Here is a 21,981-nt window from a genome sequence, read left to right on the forward strand (position 1 = left end):
CTAAGCAAGGTGAATTGGAAGGGGAAAAAAAATTCCTTTCTTTGGCTAACTTTTGATTTGTGTGGCATGGTCACTGAACATCAACACCACCTTTGATAGATGCACATAAGTCTAGGCTTGCAGAGTCAAATGATTTGCGTGAGACTTGTTTGTATCGTCCAAAAAATTTAAAGGTCCTCATTCTCATTCTGTGCCTCTGTTTCTCAGCCTGGATAGCCATCAACTCACTCTGCAGTAGAGGTACAATGAAGGTCTGTACGCAATCAGGGAGACTGGGCTTGGGTCTGAGCCAAGGCCCTATGTTTGTGTGAAAGTATAGATGTAGTCTGAGGTTCTCGTTCTACGAAGTATTTGTCACCTGCTCAACTTGACCTATCCAAGTCCAGTTGGTTTACAAATAAAATTAAAAAGCTTTCAAAAGTCTTTGCACAGTTGAATGTTTAGGAGTTGGACCATCAATTTATTTCAAAGAATCTACCACAGAACTAGCACAAAGAATGGTTTAACTTACAATCATTATCTATCTTCCTGAATTAGATTAGAACAAATGACCTAGAGGAGAAAAATGTTCTTATCTTTATACCAGGACAAGAAGTGTCTCACAATCCTTTGATTATTTTTCAAAGGAATAAAAAAAGTGTGTGTAAATATTTTTGGGGTATTTTGATCTAGTTAGGATCATAAAAGGCCTATTTCTGTGTGGCAGGATATGTAACACATTTTCTGCTGATGTTTAACATAAATATGTGAAAAGATGTTTTAAGCAAGAAGTCTTTACTGTTTTGGAAAAGTTTCCAAAAAAAAGAAGGAGGAAATTACAATTTTGTACATTTAATATGATGGAAGAAGAATTTTCTTCGTTTTTTTGTTTAGTTGCATCTCATTTCTGGAAATTAGTTGTGTGGTTTTATCACAGCTGTGATAGACGTTATAGCATTACATTTGCATAAACATAAATAACAGCTATTTTGAATGGGACACTTGATCAATTTTTAAAAATGAGGCCCTGTCTACATTTTTGCTTTTAAAATTAGCCCACTTGATTTCTAATACAAATCAGGTAAACTTATGAGCTGTCTGATCCCTTCATTAATAATTTTTAACTCAGTTTGTGATTTTCACACATACTTGAAGTAAAAATGCACAGAAGTAAAAGAAACAAATTAGCACCAATAAGTTGCATGTACATATTACAGTTCTTGGGGTAAGAAGAAAGAAAACATTTTAATGCTGGATTTAAAAACAAAAAAAGTTGCATTGAAATGCAATTTTTATTGGTATGAATAAACAAATTATATGTGCATAGTAAGAGTTGGTCCTTTGTGAGTAGTACAGTTTTGTGCCCCAAAAGAATGTTAAAATTGTATTTTTCAACTTTAAATCTGATCTGCATAGCTGAATATCCTGCATATCCTGTCACAGACAGTGGAACTCTTCACTTATATTCAGGGATTTACCTCTGGGACAGGATACAGCTCTCATTTCTGCACAAATGAGAATGACTTTGTACATGCAAAATTGCTCAGCAAAAATGGAGGCTGAGTTGAAAAGCCAACATCTGCTAATGCTAAGAAACCTAATTGAATACTTTTCCTTTTCTAAAAAGTCTGATAGAGCATTCCCATTTTTGCTGTATTTGAAATGCTAAGAGATTTATTCACTTGTATCTGAAGTGGCAAACTTGGAGGTATATAATTCCTATTAGGTAAATAAAGCTTACATAAAAAGCTCCAAACCTGAAATAAACAGGTAATACTAATTAAAATATAGTAAGGGGAGAGCAAGACTATAATGTATTTTGACTCATTATTGTAGGTACTCTATGATCTTGAATAAACCACTTACGATGATTCACTGTTCAGTGATTATTGCATAACTTCTGAAAGGTATTTTTTTCTCACATTCATGACTGGTTTGCATTCTTCATCTGAATGTATTCCTCTTGCAACTATCGCTCAAAGGGAAGAACACTTACAGAGTATTACTGCAATAATAGAAAGGAAATGGATAATTCAGAAAGCAAAAGTAGAAAGGAATATATAAATATGCAAAGATAACTTAGCCCAATAAACCCTATAAATTACATTATTTTTATGAATTTTTATGAAAATAATGAATATAAGAAATAAGCATTCTTTTAATTTTAAAGCACAGGTGTTAGCTGTTATATTTAAATACTATTTGCTTGAATCTCTTTATGTAACTGTGATCTTGGACAGAATTAACAGTACCCTGTACTGTACAAAATACTGATAAAAGAATGTACCCGTTATTGGGTTTACATAGCATCTTTTATCTTAGACGACTCTAGAGCTTTTTGCAACTACAATGCAGGAAAATAATTGAACAAGTTAAAAAAACTTGAGCAACTTTTTTTTGAAAGAAAATTATATTTTTAGTTTGTCTTAAAAATATATAATTTTAACTATTTCTTTTCCTCTAATAGCTGTAGAAGTCTGTATTTGCCAGTTCTGACTGGAAGATATAGGAGTCTTGTAAATCTAACTATCTCAGACTGGTGCTATATTTACTCATTTATGTCAGTTTTGAGAGTGCTTGTGTCTGCTGTGAATATACCATCTGTGGAGATTTTTTTTTAAATAATGAAATACCATTTTCTGGACTCCTACCAGTGGAATATGAAAAAAACCAGCAGAAAGATTGCTTGAAACTTTAGGAGTAATTTTTGAGATTACTGTGTTATGCTGGCTTAAAATTCCAAAATGCCTCCTGTCCTACAAATTTAAATCCTATGACAAAAGTAATTTAGCCACTTATGGACATGAGTCTCTTTGGAAAGCAATGAAATGTTTGCAGTTAAAATTTTCAAAGGCACTGAAGTTATTTATTTTTGATAGGCAAAATCTATTAATTATGCATAAATGCTATTCTTAAACGTACAAACCTCCTTATTGTGACAGTCAGGAGCTGGCAAATTGAATGTGTGGCTGATCTTGGGTCTATGCACAGCAAAGTCTTCTCTCTGCTTGCCTCTCTCTGAGGAACTCCTTGGCCTGCAGTGCAGAGGAAATTATTCTTGTTTCTGGCTCTTTTGCTGCACACAGTAACTCTGATTTTCCACTGTCATTTCCACTGCTTTAATTTTTGAGGGCTTCCCTTCCCTTCCTTTTTTTTTTTTTCTTGACCAAAGGCAGAAAAATAGGGAAAGCCATTTAAAGAATGCAACAAATAGCCAGTAAGAGAAGGAACTGCATCTATTTATCGTGTTTGGACAAGCACACTATAGGGATTGGTGTTGCTATTTATTTGGCAAGCCTGTAAACAGCTCTATTTGTACACTAGCCACCAAGAATCCACAGTTTCATGCTAGCAGTAGGATGACTGCTGCTGGGAAGTAGCTGTCAATATATTTAATTTGTTTTAGAAACATAGTATAGTGAAGTCATATGATGTATTTGGTACCTTCTTCTAAGACAGGAAGTAGGAGACACAGACAATTCGAATGTAATTTTTAACTTCAATACGTAATAAATTGTTGGAAGAACTAAATACGATTATAGTAATCAACATGGATTCACTGAAGATCCAAACTCTCCTAAAGTAATTTAATTTCTTTCTGTGATAGGATAATGGTCTTTATTGGTTGAAGAAAATATTGTGGACATGGGGAAGCAAATCTTCAGAACTTGCTTCCTAAATTCTGCCTGAAAATTGTGTTCATGTATGAGTTGCAAGAGTAAATCTGCATTTCTTGCATACACATGAATCTATTTCATATGTGTAAATGATGTTATTTTACATGACATTTTCACAGGTTATCAGGAGTAATGTGGATTAGAAAGAAAAAAAAATGGATGCAGAGTAGATTCACCAAAGAAGTTACGGGGATGACAGACTCCTGTTTTAGCAAGTGACCTGAGTCCTCTGACTTTATCTTTTCACCTCCAGCATCATGGCTGCATTCAGCACTGGAAAAGGATTCATTATGAAACTGCTTGAATGCAACCTTTCTTTATTCATAAGGAATTTTACAGATGCTGATATTGCGGATTCATCTTATGTCAGAGTAAAATTCTGTCACTTCATGACTTTTTTAGTTGCCTGTTTGTGCTTTAATTTGACATCCATCTCTTCTCAATTGGACTTCAGATGACAATTGGAAGTAGCTGCACACAGCTGTGAGTATTGATAGGAATTGAGATCTAAAAAAGTTCTTGCTTACAAATGAGATGCAGTAATAACTTTTTTTCTGCTCTACTTGAGATAAAGTGCTGTGTGCTTTGTACTTGCAATATTCTGTATGTCCAATATGGCTACACTGCTTCTAATTAATTAAACAGGATCCTTCCCAGCACTGGAATGTTATGGTCTGTACTCTTACACTCTCTGGCATGCCTTTAGCCTGTGTCAACTAGCTTTCTTCCCTAACAAGTCCTGGACGTGGTGTGGGCATCAGAACATGGGCCAGGGACCATGCCTGAAGCAGATTGAATATGATCACGCTATATGGCCCCCATATATTGCTCGGTAAGGCTGAGAAATTTTAACAATGTGGATATAAGTCATTCCATTCTGGTAGTCTTAAGTGACAAAGAATGGTCATGGGCAAATTTCATTTACGGACAGAAACCGAGCCAATATGTCTTCTTGAATAAGAGAAGTTTTGAAAGGATTGTGAGAAGTTTATATGATACACTTAAGTACGTTATCTTGCTAAACTGGGAAGGACTCTCTGAAATCTGAGTGTATGCTGCTCATGAAAAACAATGTTAAGTACTGTGCTTTAGAAATGGAAAATAAAATGTTCACGAAAAGAGAGGGGACATATCTGCCAGATCCTAATGCCACCTAATCCCTGCTAGGAGAGAGGGGTAGTGGAAAAAACATGGCAAAGGTAAATTGGATAGGAATACACAGTGTGATGCTGATGTAATACTGTAACGCATGTTACCTCGTGTAAGAACAAGTAAATTTAATTATTTCAGGCCAAATCCAGCATGATTAATTTAGGCACCTCTGAAGGCCACCAAACGGCGGCTTATACATGTCTGCTTCTCCCTTGCATCTATAGGGAACTTGGGCACTTAAGAGCAATTTAGGAGGAATGGTTCATATCCCTCCTCTTCTCCTCAGGGCACTGAAAATTTTAAGTCAAATTGTAGCCAGCCTTTAGTGTACTCTGCATTGGTTAACTCTCAAACTGACATGTTCATTTTCAGGCTTGTCAGCTTAAAGAGATGTGTAGTGTAGATTTCAGATGAGTGCAATAAAATGGTGAATTTTGAAAAGAAAAAAAAACTGCATGGAGGAAGAAGAAAAGAAGATTGAGGAGAAGAAATGATGGTTGCATACAAATACATAAGCAATTTTTATAAAAAAAGAATCAAATACTGGTATTACTAAGGATAGTACCAAATTTATTAGCTTACAGTGAATCGGGAAGAATGTGAATTTGCTACTAGAACATGTATGCAATTAGAATAAGTTGTTGATGGAGAATTTGGAAACATTCTTACGGTATATGCTCTCTGCTAAGTTTGACAAACATCAGGGATAATTTAGGAGTTATTTAATTGGTCTTAATACAGTACATAATTATTAGAACCCTTGCAAAATTGAATATTCCATGATTCTCTGAATAGAATGGTGATGTCATGTATTATCTTTAGTGTTTTCAGGTAGGTAATAAGGTTATAATAGTACAGAAAGAGGAAAATGCTTTCTTCTGCTCACTGTATCTTGTGGGAAAACTGTGTTTGGTATTTTTACAGTACATTATAGAATATAGCGTAGCACTTTCTGTGCTGAATTGTAGTAACTAAAAAGCATTGTTTCTGTAGTAAATAAAGGCAACCAGAGATAAATCAAATCTGACACATACTATGCCACTGGGCTGTTGTGGGCAGTGAAAAAAAAATTCTCAGCATTTAGAACAGAAAATCAAACGCACATAAAAGTATCTTATGTGCCACAGAACATTGATGACAAAATCCAGGACTTGTTTCAAAACAAAATCCTTCTTAATCATATGTTTAATGTAAAGCACATGTTGATTAAGGTCAGTGCTTAAACTTAAGCCTATGCTTGAGGATAGTCCTAACAGGGAGAAATTTTATCTGGTGCTTACATGAACTGGGACTTGGATACTTATTCCTTATTCTTAAGAACTGAAATGGTTTGGGTTTTTTTCGGAGGATCAGCTAAGTCCAGGCAGGATATAAATCTCAGAGCACTCAGTAGCACCAGAGAAACATTATTTCAGTGACTGTCATGATGTGTCAACATTTGTATCAGGTATCCCACTTGCCATATGAAAATATTTACCAAGACATGTTCCAAACATCAAAAATATCTTTTAAGTATGTATTTTCCAATTTTGAAATGAAGCTAATAGAAGTGGCAATATGTGTCAAGTCAGAAATTTGGTCAATAAACTTCTTTCAAAAAAGAGTGATGATCTGTTCAAGTTGTTGATATAGAATTCAACACTAATTTCAAATTTGGAAAGTGTCAGTTTTGTACTTAAGTGCAAAGGACAAACCTCTTTCTCCCTTTTCATGGAGTAGGTAACACTACTTGTCATGTTCACTAGATTATGGTCAGTGCAGCGTCCACCACTGTCAAATTTTGGCTTGGCTGGGAATCACTGTTTCTTGAACTGATTTAAATGAATATAGACATGGAAATGTATGCACTTAATGCAAGACAACAGAAAGGACAATATATGTGGTTACATTGTTCACTTTATGCAAAAGATAGCTTTTTGGCATAATCATCTTTTTCCAGAAGTAAAGATGTATTCTCAAAGGAAGGAGAGATTTTAATGGTCTGTGAGGATTATTTATTAGCTAAAAGCAAGTCTGTTTCCAGAAAAGATTCAATGCAACAAGTACAAACTTTTGCATCGTGGCCTACTTTATTTATTCACAGCCTGAAGACCTAATGCTCACAATTTTTTTTCATTTCACATGAAATCTGAGTAATTGTACCCATCAGTCCAAATGCTGTTGGTTTATTTTAGAAACAATATTTACATTTTGAGTTTTGCAGATCCCAGAAAGAACATTTCATTCATACTGAATTCCATATCTTTATTAGGGACAAATGCTGCCTTGGTGCAACTTACATGTTCACATGCAGGAGCTTCTCCTGCCTTCCCTATCTTGTCACGTGCCAGAAATGGCCAGACAGCATGTGGTCTCATTCTTACCTAACTCCCTTGGTGGCCTTCAGGAGTCTTCAGACATACACATAAGCACATAAACAGTGGCCACCAGAGCCAACTGACTCACTGACATTAGGGGAGAGCTGGCCTTTTTTTTTTTTTTTTTTAAAGTACAAAAGTAAATATGTTCCATCTTCATTTTTTCAACTATTTGATATAATACAGAGTTAACAAAACCACATTAATTGTGTAAAATATAACGTGGTCATGTGGAATGCAAGCTGTTTTGTCTAAGTGTGCTCTACAGAGTACGTAGATTTGAAGCACAAAATCTCTTTAACTAAAGCCTTGAAAGAAAAGAAAAAAATGTTCCCGTTAAACTAATTCATGAGGAAAAGATATATGAGAAAAATATTATTTTCATATTTGTGTACCAAAGTTTATTGGACTGGATAAGACAATCTCTTTTTATAATGCCATTAGTGGAATTCTCATAAAATATTATTAGCAATGCTTTAAAAAACTTCTTTAAGTAATAGCTCATTAAAAAAAAAAAAAAAGACTTTATAGATTGCAAAAGATACTGAATTGACACCTGCAATGACTGGAATACTTTTTTATCCACAGAACATGGGTGGCAGCAGAGTAAACCCCATCCTACATCCCCCAGCCCCAGCCCCAGCCGTGTGTCTCACCCTTTACCTGGATGCACCACTACAAAGGGTGAGGGAGCTATGGTAGTTTACTCTGCATTCCCATTCACCTGTTGATCTCTTTCCAAAAATATAGTTGCTGATAACTGAACTAGAGCTCCAGGTTAGCTGAAGCAGCCAGGTTATTTCATATAGAATACTTTCTACCACTGCTTGAATCCTGGTCTCTATTCAATTGGGATGAGTTAAACCAAGAATGCTGAATTTGCAGTCTGTTGGTTGTCACTAGAATTATCCATTCCTGGCTCTGTCAAAGCTGATGGGACTTAGTCAAGGGCAATATTTCATCTGCTACAGTTAACGTATAGACTGTAAAGCAAACCATAAAAATATAAAGAGAGTTAAAATTAATAATGCAAATTTAAAACCAACATTGCCGTAATGTATATGAGGTAATTAACTCCTTTTAAAATTATTGTTCACTACAAGTGAAAGGCGTTCACTGCAAAGCCTGAATAGCCGGGCTATTTCTGAGTGGAATGCAGGAGATTACAGCCTCCCACAAGCTCTGTATCAGTTGCCGTGTGGCATGGGGACCACCTGATCTGTGTAAATGTGGCATGGTGAGGCACACGTTTTTTACAGGGGACCCACAAGGAAAAACATAATGCGTTGAGTGCTTGCATAGAAGCCCCTATCTGAAAGCCCATATGAAGACAAATATTACTTGGATATTGTGCTAACTTACAGAGTTTGGATCTGAAGTAGCAAGGTGACAGTTTACATACCGGCTTTTCCCCCTGTTCTGTTGCATTGTTTGCTTTGATTTAAAAGAGAGGTTTTTAGGTTCAAGTGTCTTCTTTCTCCTAAGTGCAGGGGGATCAGCAATATTTCTGTAACAGCAGCATGCCTGGCATTTGATATTCTTTGGAGATTTTATTATCTAGGGGTTGATTTGGATCTTTAGACTGTTGGCATTTGGGGGAACTCAGCAGTCATTCTGTTATAGCAGACATAATGCTGTGGGAGTTTATGGAGCTCTTAAATATAGTATAGAATGAAAGTGACAATCATTATAAAAGGTATAGGATGTGTTTTCTTTTGCTGCTTTGCTTGCCATTTGTGGAGGGAAGCAGTGGGCCTTCTCTCCATCCTAGTTAGATTAGCTAGCAACACTAAGCGGGAGAAAATTTTGATTCAGAGAGTTAGAAGGTCTTCCAAGTACAGGCAATCCCTTCTAGGGTTTGCCAAAAGAGGAAATGTATATGACTATATTCATGGCTGTAAAGTAGTAGTCTGGTATCAAGTTTGGATGCAATAGGATGCCTCACAACAGAGTGAGAGGAAGATTTATTAAAGAGACTAGGGCTTTGCAGTATTTTCTGTTCATTTCTGATTCATAAGCTAGGAATAATCATTGCATGCTTTCTTTTTTGTTTCTTATGTTAATGTTTTTCATTTCTTTTTCTGTTCATCTACCACTGGTGTCTTTACACATCTTCTCTCGTCAGTGTACACAGAACTAGCTCACTGTGAACGGCAGGTTTACTAATGTGTACTGAGGAACAAATGAATCTTAATATATTTTTGCTGGGTTCTATTTCCAGTTTTTATTGCAATTCTGTATAAATTTTATGCATTAAGCACTCTTACTGTAACACTCAAAATCTTTGTTAAGGTCTGTGGGGAAGGATCAATAGTCAGTACAGCACAAATTGTGTAACCTAAGAGCTTTAATTGGAATATTTGTGATTCTTTAATCATCTTGTTCACCTGAAACACTATTAGAATATATGTACAAATAGTATAATTACATTAACAGAATTATGAAACTGCTTATTATTAAAACCCTCTTTCTAACTAGTACCCGTACTCACACAGACTTGAAGCTTCCCTATGCACTAGTTTGAGAGTTTGGAACAGGAGATAAAATAGGGATGAAAGAGAGAGCTGTGATCTCAGAGAAGATATTAGGCACCAGAAATTATGGTGTTCTTGTTCCAGCTCTTACACTGACTCTGATACTTCCATTTCTATAGCACTTGCCATCTCTGGATCTCAAAGTGGATTATAAAGAATAGTGATTTAAACCTTCCTGCACCTCTAGGAGATAGGTAAGCAATATTATTCCCATTTTACAGATGGAGAAATTGTGATACAGAGAGGCTTCATGTTTCTTATTAAAGTTTATTTATGAACACACATGCATGCACACACACAGAGCCAGAAACAGATATCAGAACTTTCATTGCCCTCTGTTTTAAGCTAAGTCCATCCTCCTTTCCATTTAACCTCTCTGATTTATATTCCCCATCTGTAAAAAGACGGAAACTGGTATAGACATGGAGAGATTTGCTTGCACATAAAATTCTGTGCAAATACCAGAAAAAAAAACCATGGAGGACAAAAGTTGCCTTTGAAATTCAATGCACTTTATGTGTTGGCAGAGGATATTGTAGGATTTGGGACAAGGATTTTTGTAGGTGGGGAGAGTTGCAGGTGTTCTGCACCCTAATGTGTAATATTTAGTTATTGCTATAAAACGACCTGATTGTTTTGTAATATAAGCATATTAACTGAAGTTTAAAAATTTTAAAAAATGCACTACTTTACATGGAAAAAGACTAGACACAGCCAGTAACTCAATCTCTGTATTATCTGAAAGAATATTGTAAACAGATTTTTCTGTGCACCTCAAGTGTCACATCAACACCACCAATGCAGTGTGTCAGACAGGACTAGAAGGACAGTAGTGCTGCATGAAAGCAGCAATTGCCCCGGCTGCTTATCTGTATAGTTTTCTCCCATGAAAGTCCTACTGTGACTGTACTGCAGCATCAGTTCCTCAATGGCAGACAGCAATCTAGACCACCCTACCTACCTATTCACAAGAGAACTGAAATTATTAGTGAACTTCTGGAAAAAAGTTATGAAGATCAAATATAAGTCTTGTTATTGTTATTACTATTATTGGAATGATTGTTTCTTGTAATATTTAAAAACATATTTTAAAAGATGTCTAGAAACTTGATCGGTCTGATCATATACTGCATCAAAACATCATGAAGATTCTGATTTCATTAATCACAATGTTAAAAAAATAACTTGCGGAAGCTTTTAAAAATCCTTTCTAATTCTGCTACTGATTTGCTACAGAATTGAACCATCCAAAACGTAATATATTAGATGTTTTAATTTTAATGTTACTAACGTGTCTGGCCATTGTTTCTATGTTGAACAGATAGCTTATACGTAAATGTTTTTCACATTTTTCTGCGTGCATCCTATGGTATAGGCAGGCTAGATTAGATGAACATACAACATCCATGTTAACCTTTTCCTGTAAGTAATCTAACTTCCCTGTGATACAGTAGATACGTTTCATATGTTTCCTAGTGAATATATATAGTGAATAAGTATGGCTAATGTATATATTTATGTTAAATGGAACGGAGACTGGATGTGTTTGTGTGTCAGCATGCAAGCATCAACATGTATATATGGATGGCTTGACTCAAAGACTCATTCAAAAGTTAAGATTCCTTTTTGGTTTACTTGTAACACTTCATGCACAGAAATATACTGAATTTCAGGTAGGGATTTAGTTGATTTGGAGCTAAGGTAAAACCTGATTTTTTCATTACAAGCTTTACTAAACAATAATGATGATGATGATGATGATGATGATGATGATACTTCAGCAAGTGAGTTAGTTCCTTGTCTCAACTTCATATGTGACGGAGATCAGAATTTAACCCAGGGTCTTCCTGAATGCCAGTACAAATCATTTGTTACCTTTGCTCCCAATTACGGTTAAAATAGCCGGTGTCTTGAGGTAATATAGCTACCACAGCTGGTGGATTAGGATATGGGTTTGTTAATGCATTGACCTTCTTCATCTGTGTAACACAAGTTAATTTCCAGCCTGACAGTAAATGCTGAAATTTGAATTGTAGCACTAATGCACCATTTTTTCATCTCTGTCAAACCAGACTAAAAGGTCATTTGGTGATGAGGATAATGGTTCACTTTGAAAGAGAAGGAAAACCGGCTTCTGAGTCTTTGGGGGATTCTAGATCTTGCTTCAAATAACAAGCTGAACTAGGAAAAACTAGGCTTGGAAATTCCAGTAATATTGAAGCTGCAAGTCTGACTATTTGCCTTGTTCTTATACCGATTCTGTATAGGCACATTGGAATACTTGCCATGACATGTTAGACAGAATAATAAAGCAGCATGTGAAGTTTGGTTTTCGGGCTATCAAGCCTCAAAAAGACTTTTCTCTGAAAAGTGAATCAACATTAAACTATTTGCTACAATGGGAATTTTAAGCGACAGTTTGTGACAAGTTTTGATTGTTTCTCTACACTCTAAGAAATACTAAACCTAAGAACTCTTGGAGACTGATTTTTTTTTTCTCTCAGAAGTGTCTTTCTTTCTTTCCTGCAGCACGGAAAAGGATATGCTAGTCACTTCTACAGGACTTACCTGAAGCAGCATGATTTGCACAAAAGTCGACCAACAAAAAGCATCAACTTTCAACTTCATTATCTTGGCCATCCAGTTCTGTGTAACTGAAGGATTTGTGTGCTGTTGGAGACATCATGGCCAACAATAGGACCTAATTGCTCTCAGCAGGCCTGAGAAATGAGTTGAAATGTGTAGAACTGTAGAAACTTCAGAGGCAACTGATCTTGCCTCTCTGATCAGTGTGTGCCTGTTTACAGCACTATATATCTTTCTCTCTCCAAAATGTCACTGAGCCCTTTAGATGTTTATATTCACCACAAGAAGCCAATCGTACAGATAAAAGAAATGTGCATTATAAATGCAATATCACTGTTTTAAACTTGACTGTTTTATATTATTTTTGTGTGATCAAGTGTTCCCCAAACTATTCCAACTTTACAAGAGAGATTGTGATCATGTTCTTTTCACCTGTGGGTCATAAAAATGTTGTTAATCTGAAGACCCACAAAATTATCAAAGACATTCTGTAGTTTATACACCGTGTTGCAAAGTGTTTACTGTACTATTTCAAAGCTTCTAAATAAATATAAAATATATATATATTATATTATATATAATTTTCCGAAAAACGTGGTACAACTTAGTTGATTTTTAAATGGATTCATACAGTCTACACCATACACTAAAGTGAGAAGGTAATTCAGGGTTCCTAAGCTATCCTTGCTAAAAACAAAAATAAAAGAAACCTTTAATAGTACTTCCCCAATATCCGTATTTTGGTCAATCCTGTTTTTCTTGTTTAAAAAAAAAAAAAAAGCTGTAAGCAACAACATTTTGTCTAAAAGTTGTAATGAATTTTCAATGCCAAAGATGCAGCTGTCAATATTACCAGAATGAGCGCTATGTACTATCAGAGGTATAAATCACTCTCCATTATTTTGATTATATTTCTATGGTTTTTAATTTGGAATCACAAAATCTTTTATAAGGCTCTATAAACTCACCTGTATATGTTGTTAAAAAGAACACTGGGTGTCTGTACATTTTGCAATGTAAGATATTATGTAAGTGAAGTTAAGTATTTTAAGAAAATCATCCCAAACTCATAAGTATGCATACATACATACGTACATACACACACACACACACAAACACCCACACATCTCTCTTCAACATAGTTTTGTGAAACTATACAAATATATTGCCTAAAAATATTTCTCTTGTGGCTAGGAATAGTTGTTGATAGAATTCAAATTACAAAGGCAAAGTATATGCCAAACTATTGACTCTTTTATCACAAAGGAGATTTGAAATTAGGAACATGGCACATTCTCAGCTGACCCCTCTCCCATTGGAGTTAAAAGGGGTTGGCTACCATCTTTGTTGGGAAAAGGATTAAGCCCTTGCATATAATCTTTATGGTCTGTAATAATTCTGTGGTCTGAAACAGTATCTTAGAGCATTTCTTTTCTATGAAATATTGAAAAAGGTAAAATTTCAAAGGTAAAGTTTAAAATTACTTTCATGTCCATGGAGTTTAAGTACCATTTACTAAATGTAAAAATCTAGTAAAATGTTTTTTTCTTTTTTTTTCTTTTTGTATTGTGTTTTTTTCCCTACTGTACCTTAATATATCAAATATTGAAAACCAATGAGAGAACACTGTGTTATCAACCAAGGTCTAGCCAAATTCAAACAAGTTCCTAGTGATGATTCAATATTGAAGTAAGACAAGAGAAAACCTCTCATTGATTGCAGTGGAATTTGGATCATGCCGTTATATAGAAAATCTGATATCCCCGCCAGTGCTGCCACAGGATGAATGTGTGAGAAGCTGAATTTAGCCACTGCTATGTCGTAATAGAGTTTGGGTTTCTTCCTTTTGTTGTTTTTGTTTGTTTGTTTGTTTATAATGACAGTTTCTGTTAGATAGAAGTATATAAATCATCTGTATGGAAACCATCCTGCTATGGATCCAAACAAGACTCCTGATCAATTTGCGAGAGCTCTTTGTACAAACGGCTACTGGACCGAGCCCTGAAGTTGTTAATTTAATACTCCGAACAAAAAAATATGCTTGTTAAACACTTCTAATGTGTATGTCTAGCACATTTATATAACTACAAAATATTTTGTGGGATCCTTTTTGAAATTATATATTATACAAAACACAATCAAACAAAAGCACCAACAACAGCTATTGATTTAAGCAAACAACAGTGAAATGTTTCTCTAGCTGTAGGTAGCGGGACTTTTAGTCACCTACAGGCTTTGTTAATTTTATGAAGAAAAGCGATGAAATTTGTGACAATTATTTCATTTAAAGGAGTTTGTTAAATTCTTGTTTCTGCTTTTAAAGAAAGAAGGTCTTTGCCCTTCTTAGAACTGGTTTTTCTTTATTTCCAAGTATATCTCTAATATTAGACATATACTGTACATTAAGGTTGTTTTCAGTCTTTGGGAGGAGAAGGAAACGTTTTTCCTCTCTATTTCATGGGCAGTTGGAGGTGTTTTTATTTAATGAAACTGCCTTCACATTTTGCATGCCATTTTTTCTGAAAAATTTAACCATACCATACCCTGTCATTTGTTTCCATAACTGAACTCTTTCCATGAACTGTGTATATGATATACATACCCTTTTTTTTTTTTTTTTGGTTAATGTTAAATAATGTAGACATTGGTCCATGTATGCACAGAAATCTTTCTGAGTTCATTGGGAGAGTCCCAGAGGGAATCATGATAGGATGCAGAACTGTTGAGGAAAAGGAAGTTTTTAAGTACTACAGCCTGGGCTCCCAAGATATTTAAAGACGTAGCTTTTGCCGATTTCCCTAGCTCACTGTGATTTCGGTACAATAACATTTGAAGACACAAGCTTTAGGGTACATAAAACCCCAGTACATAGCTGCTGTGTCCCAAGAGAAGTGCTGAGAAGCGTATCAGGCAGTACAGAGGCTCAACCGCTCCCCTTTCCTTGTTTTAGTGGGGGAGATACCTGTTGCATCCAGCCAACTCCCATTGAAATTGGCTGTTCAGCATCTCCCATGTATTTCCTCATGCTAGTAGGTGCCTATCGGCAGCGATAGGTATGTAAATGCCTTTAAACAGTAGCTTTTGTATTTGCCTCTTCCTTAAGCATATGTGATGCAAGTGTCTAAGGACTCTGATTTGCATATTGGACACAAAAGTAAACTGAACTAATCAGAAAATGCTTAGATTGGATGTTAAGGGGAAATATCTATACCCAAAAGCTGGGGTAAGAAAGGTTCTGAAATCTCCTTCATTAAAGGTTTTCAAAAATAGTTCAGAAAATACTTGTCAGGGATGATACAAGTGTACTTAAACTTGCCTCAGATTAAAAGCGTGGACTAGCCTCTCAGTCCTGTTGTTCTGTAATGTTCCTAGTAGGGCATGCTAAGCTTTGGAGGATGCGATCTGTACGCAGCTGTAAGGATAAGAATATTCTATCCTTCAGTTAGGTATCAGAAACAATATTTTATGTTTAAATTTACAATTTACAAGTATAATAGAACAAGCTGTCTGTGTGAAGAACTGTCTTTGGAGTAAATTAGAGTTCCAGCACAGAAGACAGGATCTTATAAAGGATAACAAAATGGAATCAGATCTGTAAATCTTTTTTTTTTTTTTTTCCAATTCCTGCTTTAGATATGTAGCAATGGATTTCTAAGCAGCTTGCCTATTCAATTTCTTCAAAACCAGACTTTGGTTTCTTCCACACAGGTTCTTCCAAAACTTAGAAATATTAAAACATTTCACTACTTGAAATAAAAGTCCAATTATTTAATGCAAGTTTTTGCTGAGCTGCCTATTGAGAGAAAGAAAAAAAGAAAAGAGGTATTTCCATTAATATAGTCTCAGCTGATTCGAACAAGTTGTAGTAGTTTTTCGTCAGTATTGTTGCAAAATTAAGTGGAATGACAATGCACAGATAAATACAATTTGTAAAGATTATGCTTCCTGCATTATAGTCACTATATATGTGTGTGGGGAGATATGTGTGTGTGTATATAATTATAGTTCAAAATCTGGTAAGTTGCCACTGGATTTTTTCTTACAGGAGCACGCTCCTATCAGTAAATGCAAGCAGAAGGGTAGATATGATACATTTATGATACTACAAAGTTAGACTTGTTCCTTAGTGTAGAATGGAGTTTTGTATTCAAGATTTGAATTCAGCCCCTTCTTCATGCATTATACCCACAACCAAGCACGCATTTCAGTATTTGACTCTCAAAATTTTACCTGCTCATAGTAGGCTTTTTTTTTTTTCTTTATTTAAGTACTATCATTCCTCAGGGTAAAGGGTGGATAAATAGATAGTCTTCCTAGGCTGATAAATTGTCATTCCAATTTTGCAAGGCTGTTAAATATTTGTACGTCTTATATGGAGAAAGCTGATCATATCCTGCCATTGTTCCATGTTCAAGTCTCGAGTTTTATGGCACTGGGACTTCTGAATTAAAACCTACACAAAGGCTTAGGAGCCAAAGTAACCATCTTTGATATACATTTAGTTATTGCAATTTGATTGCAAAACATTGGCATCAGATAGCTATAAAGAATAGAAAGTTGTTTATTCTATTTGCAGTAACGTAAAAGACAGCCAGTAAGACTTTATTATAATATTATGCTATGAGAAATTCTGAAACTGTGAGTTAAATCCATTGCACTGATCCCTACAATCAGAGCTCAAATTCTTCTTAAAGAGCTCCTTCGTTTTATTTTGTCTCTAATCTGCTAATCTGTCTTGGTATGAAATGGATACATATATATAAACAAATACACACATCCATTAAAATCCATTGTTGAGCATCTGTGTTTTTGTAGATATCCTCATATGTAAGAAATGAGCAAGAACTAACTTGGACAGCTTTCTTGAATTGAAATTGTTTTGAATTTGAATTTGTTAATAAAGTTCATGATATTGACAGACATCAGGAAAAATGAAATCTATGTGGGTGTAGTTCTCCAGAAGGCAAATGCTTCATTTAGGAAGCATCCTGTCAAAAATGCGTAAATGTGAGTGCTGGAAATCTTGCTGAGTCAAGATGAAACATACTGTGCTAAAGCTTTCTTGTTTGCTGTGTCAGCACTGATTAAAGCGTCCCCTGGATTTTAACCACTTGAGTAAATCAGAAGATATCCAAAATGGCAAACAGGGTTCAGATAACGTTTACCATTCTTACTGAAGAGAGCCGAAGGCAATAGGTGAATATATACTAAAATATTTGTGTCTGTTCTACAATATGGAAAATTCTGTTAAGCCAAACAATTAATGAAACAGAATGCTTCCAAATATAGGCACTTCAAAGATTAAAGTTCATCTGATGCTCAACTTAAAAGCATATTTGGGGTAACTCATCTTTGAGGTGCACTAACAGTGAAGAGTAATGTATAACAAAGCCTTACGACAACGTGATAAAGGGAATGTAATCAAACCAACCTTAAGTTTTAGAAGATCCAAACATTCAGGTTGCAAAACTGAACTGTATTTTATATGCATCAGAGCCTAATTCCATTAAAGGCAATGGCCCAAGCAACAGTGATTTGAAGGAGAGCAAAAGGAAGTTTTCATTTCTTTCTTTATGCACATACATTTTTAAACAAGAACAGCCTACAATGAAATTATTTGACACCAGACAAAGGGAAACTTGACTAGTTCTGCTTTTAACAAGCTGCACAATCAAGTTTGGAAATTTGGACATGGCTATATGTCAGTGTAAAGCAGATGTGTTTCTAATAATTTTGTCTCAAAGCAAAATAATATCACTGTTCAGATTTTCTAAGAAGACAAAGACAGAAATGCAGTCTGAAAGAAATGAAAGATAGATTCATGTTTTTACTATGCAGAAAGGCAGAGAATTAAAAATTCATTGGAGCAGAGTATTCTTACACTGCCATAGCTGTTGGCTGAAAATGTGAGCAAAGCAAGCAAAGAAAATACCAACCTCAACAATGAATGTTTCGGGAAGTTTTGCTTTGGAAGGTAACAAACACATCCTAAGCACATCATCTCCTTTCAGGCCTAGACTGAAAGAGGTTTTCTGTCATCTTCTCTGGTCTAACTTTTACTCGGAGTATAAAAGCAGTCCTCTGAAGGGTTTGCATGTTCACCTTCATGCGGGAGGGGGGGTGTGTGTATTTCCATTTGATGAGAATAAAACAGAAAAAAGACCTAGATGAAGTCTGATGTCAAAATTACCTAGTAATTCCAATCCCATCACTACAGCTTTTCTAGACAGGTATCAGAATAATTTAGGGCAGCAACTTTATGGGATGGTGACAGAAGAGCAGTGGTGTGGCACTCTTCCTCTGTGAAGAAGAAAAAGAGAGAGGAGAGAGAGAGAGAGAACATTCTCTGCTTTTCCTAGTCTCACAGATGACATTAATTGGTACTTAAATAGTGCTTTGTTCAGGAACATAAATATCACGAAAGAGAAAGATTTCACCAGGAGAGCAATATATTTGTTGTGGCTTATGCTATCTGCAAAAAAAAATGATGAATGCAAGCAAACATTCTCCTGCCTAACCCCCTGAAGATGAGGCTAAATGATGCCCTTGAAGCTCACGGCCACTCAGTTTTTGTAAGAGGCTTGGTTTGATTTATATTCTGACTGTCAACAAAGAAAGAGAAGAGAGACAGAGCGCTGGAAGTAAAAGATAGTTAATTAATATAATCTGGGGAGAAAATGCAATATACCTTGTAATGACATCATTAAACCTCACTGAGCTTCTGGAAACGATCTGTTAAAAATTAAACAAACAAACAAACAAATCCCCCAAAATAAAAAATAAATCTGCTGCTTGATACTCCAAGTACACGTTTAAATTAGATCAGTCGCAGCTGAGTTGGAAAATAACGGCACGTGAAGTATCATATTCCTTCTTACCCCTATTTCCAGGGGACACTGGGGGACAGCCCCTGGCATCCAGCACCTCCCTTGGGACAGGGATGGGCTGAGGCTGAGACAGGCTGTTGGCCCATGGGTGAGGGTCAGGATCAGGCCCGGTGCAGGGGACCAGGGTCAGACACGGTCCCCGGACAACGGGGCTGGGGGGGGGCCCTGGCCATGATCACCCCACGGCATGTCGGGGGGGGCTCCTCCCCACAGTCCCTTGTAGGACGGGGCCACCCTTGGCTGCTCTGGTGCCCAAAATCAAACCCCCAGGAGCGTTTCTCACCCTATTGTGAAAACAATTTACAAACTTCCTTCCCAGATATATTATTATATTCTGCTTCAAATACTACTTTTTAATGGATGTTACTTCATTGTGCTTTTCAGCATTTATGTCAGCTGGGTTGGGGGGGTTCCTGGCATTATGTATAGTTAAGTAATAGACATACCAGTGTAACTTTGAAATTATACCTTTATAATTAGAGGTGGGTTTCACTTAGCTCTTATCATATAGAAACAAATATTAAGGTTTCTGGGTCGAATTTTGCTACTTTAATTCCTGTTGTCACTTCGTGTGTGACAGCAGAGGAATTAATTCCATTTTAATATTAATGAAATATGATTTTGTTGTATTTAGTAAACCTGATCCAAGAAGTACCACTTATCCAGAAAAAATTCCAGGCAAAAGCAGGTAGTTTACCTTTTTTCTTTTTTTCTATAAATAGTTTCCAAACCTCCCACTGTTCAGGGATAAAGACATGAAATGCAGTAACAGAAAATATTTGAAGTCTGCACGGTGCTTTACTGGACTGGGAAAATTTCTTTCCTGTTTCCTTTCTATCTGGAGCAAACTGGAAACCACTGTTTGCATGCAAACTTGTCAGGTGTTTAATTCTTCATTTGCAGAGTGAAATCTACAACTTCACTGAACACATTGCTAATATTCACAGATCTAAAGCTTCAGGAAAAAAACAAACCCCAAAATCTTACTGTTCTCATCCAAAAAATAACCTTGAGCACTGGAAAATCCATGCATAGCTGGAAATTGAAAATATTTTATTTTAAGGTTAGATTTCTATTGACTGCTGTTCTGTGTGCTTTATATCCTTTATTAGTAAGCAAAATATACTCCAGTGCTATGACAGATGCCTGTATCTCTATCCTTATTTTACTGAAGCATAATTGAGAAATTTCATAATGCTGTTTATTGCAGAGGTGGGAATAGAACCTAGTTCCTAAATCAAAATAATAAGAAAAAAAGCCCCACAACAACAGTGATTATAATATAAAATAATGTAAAACCACATGGGTGCTACAATACTGAGATCTCCCCACATGCAGGTTAATGAGCTAACTAGTAGTCTAGAGAGCAATACGTAATTTGGTGCCCTTGGTCTCTCTGTCAAAAGAATATATAATTATTCTTTGCAAAATGGGACAGCTTCAAAGAGAAAAATGAAGAGCTCTTCATCTTTCCACTCAGAGCCTAAATCCTTTTGGCCTTGCTGATTAGGGAAGGTTGGCAAAACAAAATTGGGTCTAGATCCCATCATATAAAAGAAGCATTTGTCCTCAGCGGCCAACATCATGCGCAAATACTATGATCAGTCTGGTAGTATGGTATAAAAAGGGCCTTTATCAGCATTTCTTTCCCTGCTAGTTTTCTGTTCAATACATGTCTTCCCAGAACACCTCAAAATAGGATCCTATTTTGTTAAGATGTTTGTTAAGAAGTTAAAGACTAAGTACCCAAGATTTCCAGAGCAGATGGTATGACTTTTGGAGAAATTTTTCAGGGTGTGAGAAATCTGTATTCAGTTCTCTCCATCTCAGGTAATTTCTGCATCCATATCCAGCTTAGAAGAGTTTCTAAACAGCAAGTTGGAGGATTATCTCCTCTTTTTGCTGTTCCAGTCTACAAAAGCATTTAAACTTCTCTTAGTGCAGGAACCAGGCACATGTGCCACCTTCTACAGCTAAACACTGATTAAATATAGACTCATTTGCTTGCTTTTGAGTATTTAGTATTGTATAGAAAATTTTGCTCGGTAGGTATTTGTAGATGACACACAGCGTGACACTAGGCAAATAACAGAACCATTAGAGAGCTTGCCCTCTTGCCAAAGGGAGAGATCAAGAGAGCAAACCATGCCTGACATTTTAGACATATAGATGAATGTATGATCAGAAAATACTCAGACATAATGGTGGTAAGGGCAGTCTAAAAATCTTACACTAATTGAATGCATGACTGGGAAGGGCTGACCTGGTATTTACCTGGCAGATGTTGAAAAGTTCAGAGATTCTGGACAATTGGATAAATTTCCAGAAGGTAAGTCTTTCCTAAGTCATCCTATTGATGGCAACAGAATTACTGAACCAGTTAAGTTGGGAAACAATACTTCTTCACCGTTTCCCTGGAATAAGTACCTGCACGCCAGCATTATAAACTGGAAAGGCTCAGAGAAAAAATGGCTTATGGAATTGCTGGTATAAAAAGAGGATTTGCCCACCCCTCTGACTCCCTGGGACTACTTCGATGGCCTCAGACACCCTGGGGCTGCGTCTCGCCCTGGTTCCCCTCACCAGGCTCGACGCTGACCTCCACCCGTGGGCCAATGTTCCAGCCCTTCCTTGGCCCAGCTCTGTCCCCAGGGAGGTGCTGGATGCCCAGGGCTGGGGCTGTCCCCGGCTGCTCTCTGCCTGCCCTTGCTCCTGGCTGGGCCGGTGGGATGAGCCCTGCCCTGATGTCCCTGGGGAGCCCCCAGCCCCGAGGGAGCCCCCAGCCCCTCAGCACCCCGGCACTGGGAGG

General features: G+C 36.3%; 1 protein-coding gene across 8 annotated transcripts in view; it reads left to right on the forward strand.

Annotated features, from left to right (window-relative positions):
• The window catches only part of PCDH10 (protocadherin 10), a 36,562-nt gene extending 19,355 nt beyond the window's left edge, over positions 1-17,207 (forward strand). For 2 of the 8 annotated variants that reach the window (XM_069779163.1, XM_069779190.1), the window contains exons 5-7: positions 7,754-7,849; positions 9,819-9,893; positions 12,229-17,207. In XM_069779163.1, coding sequence (XP_069635264.1) covers positions 7,754-7,849; positions 9,819-9,853 — 131 coding nt within the window. In that variant the 3' untranslated portion in view covers positions 9,854-9,893; positions 12,229-17,207. Of the gene's footprint in view, positions 1-3,775; positions 6,497-7,753; positions 7,850-9,818; positions 9,894-11,771; positions 12,197-12,228 lie in introns of those variants that run through there. The other 6 variants (XM_069779171.1, XM_069779181.1, XM_069779198.1 and 3 more) reach the window with 6 other exon arrangements.
• Positions 17,208-21,981: the final 4,774 nt, after the last annotated feature.

Source organism: Haliaeetus albicilla, chromosome 1 (genome assembly GCF_947461875.1).
Source record: "Haliaeetus albicilla chromosome 1, bHalAlb1.1, whole genome shotgun sequence".
NCBI lineage: Eukaryota > Metazoa > Chordata > Aves > Accipitriformes > Accipitridae > Haliaeetus > Haliaeetus albicilla.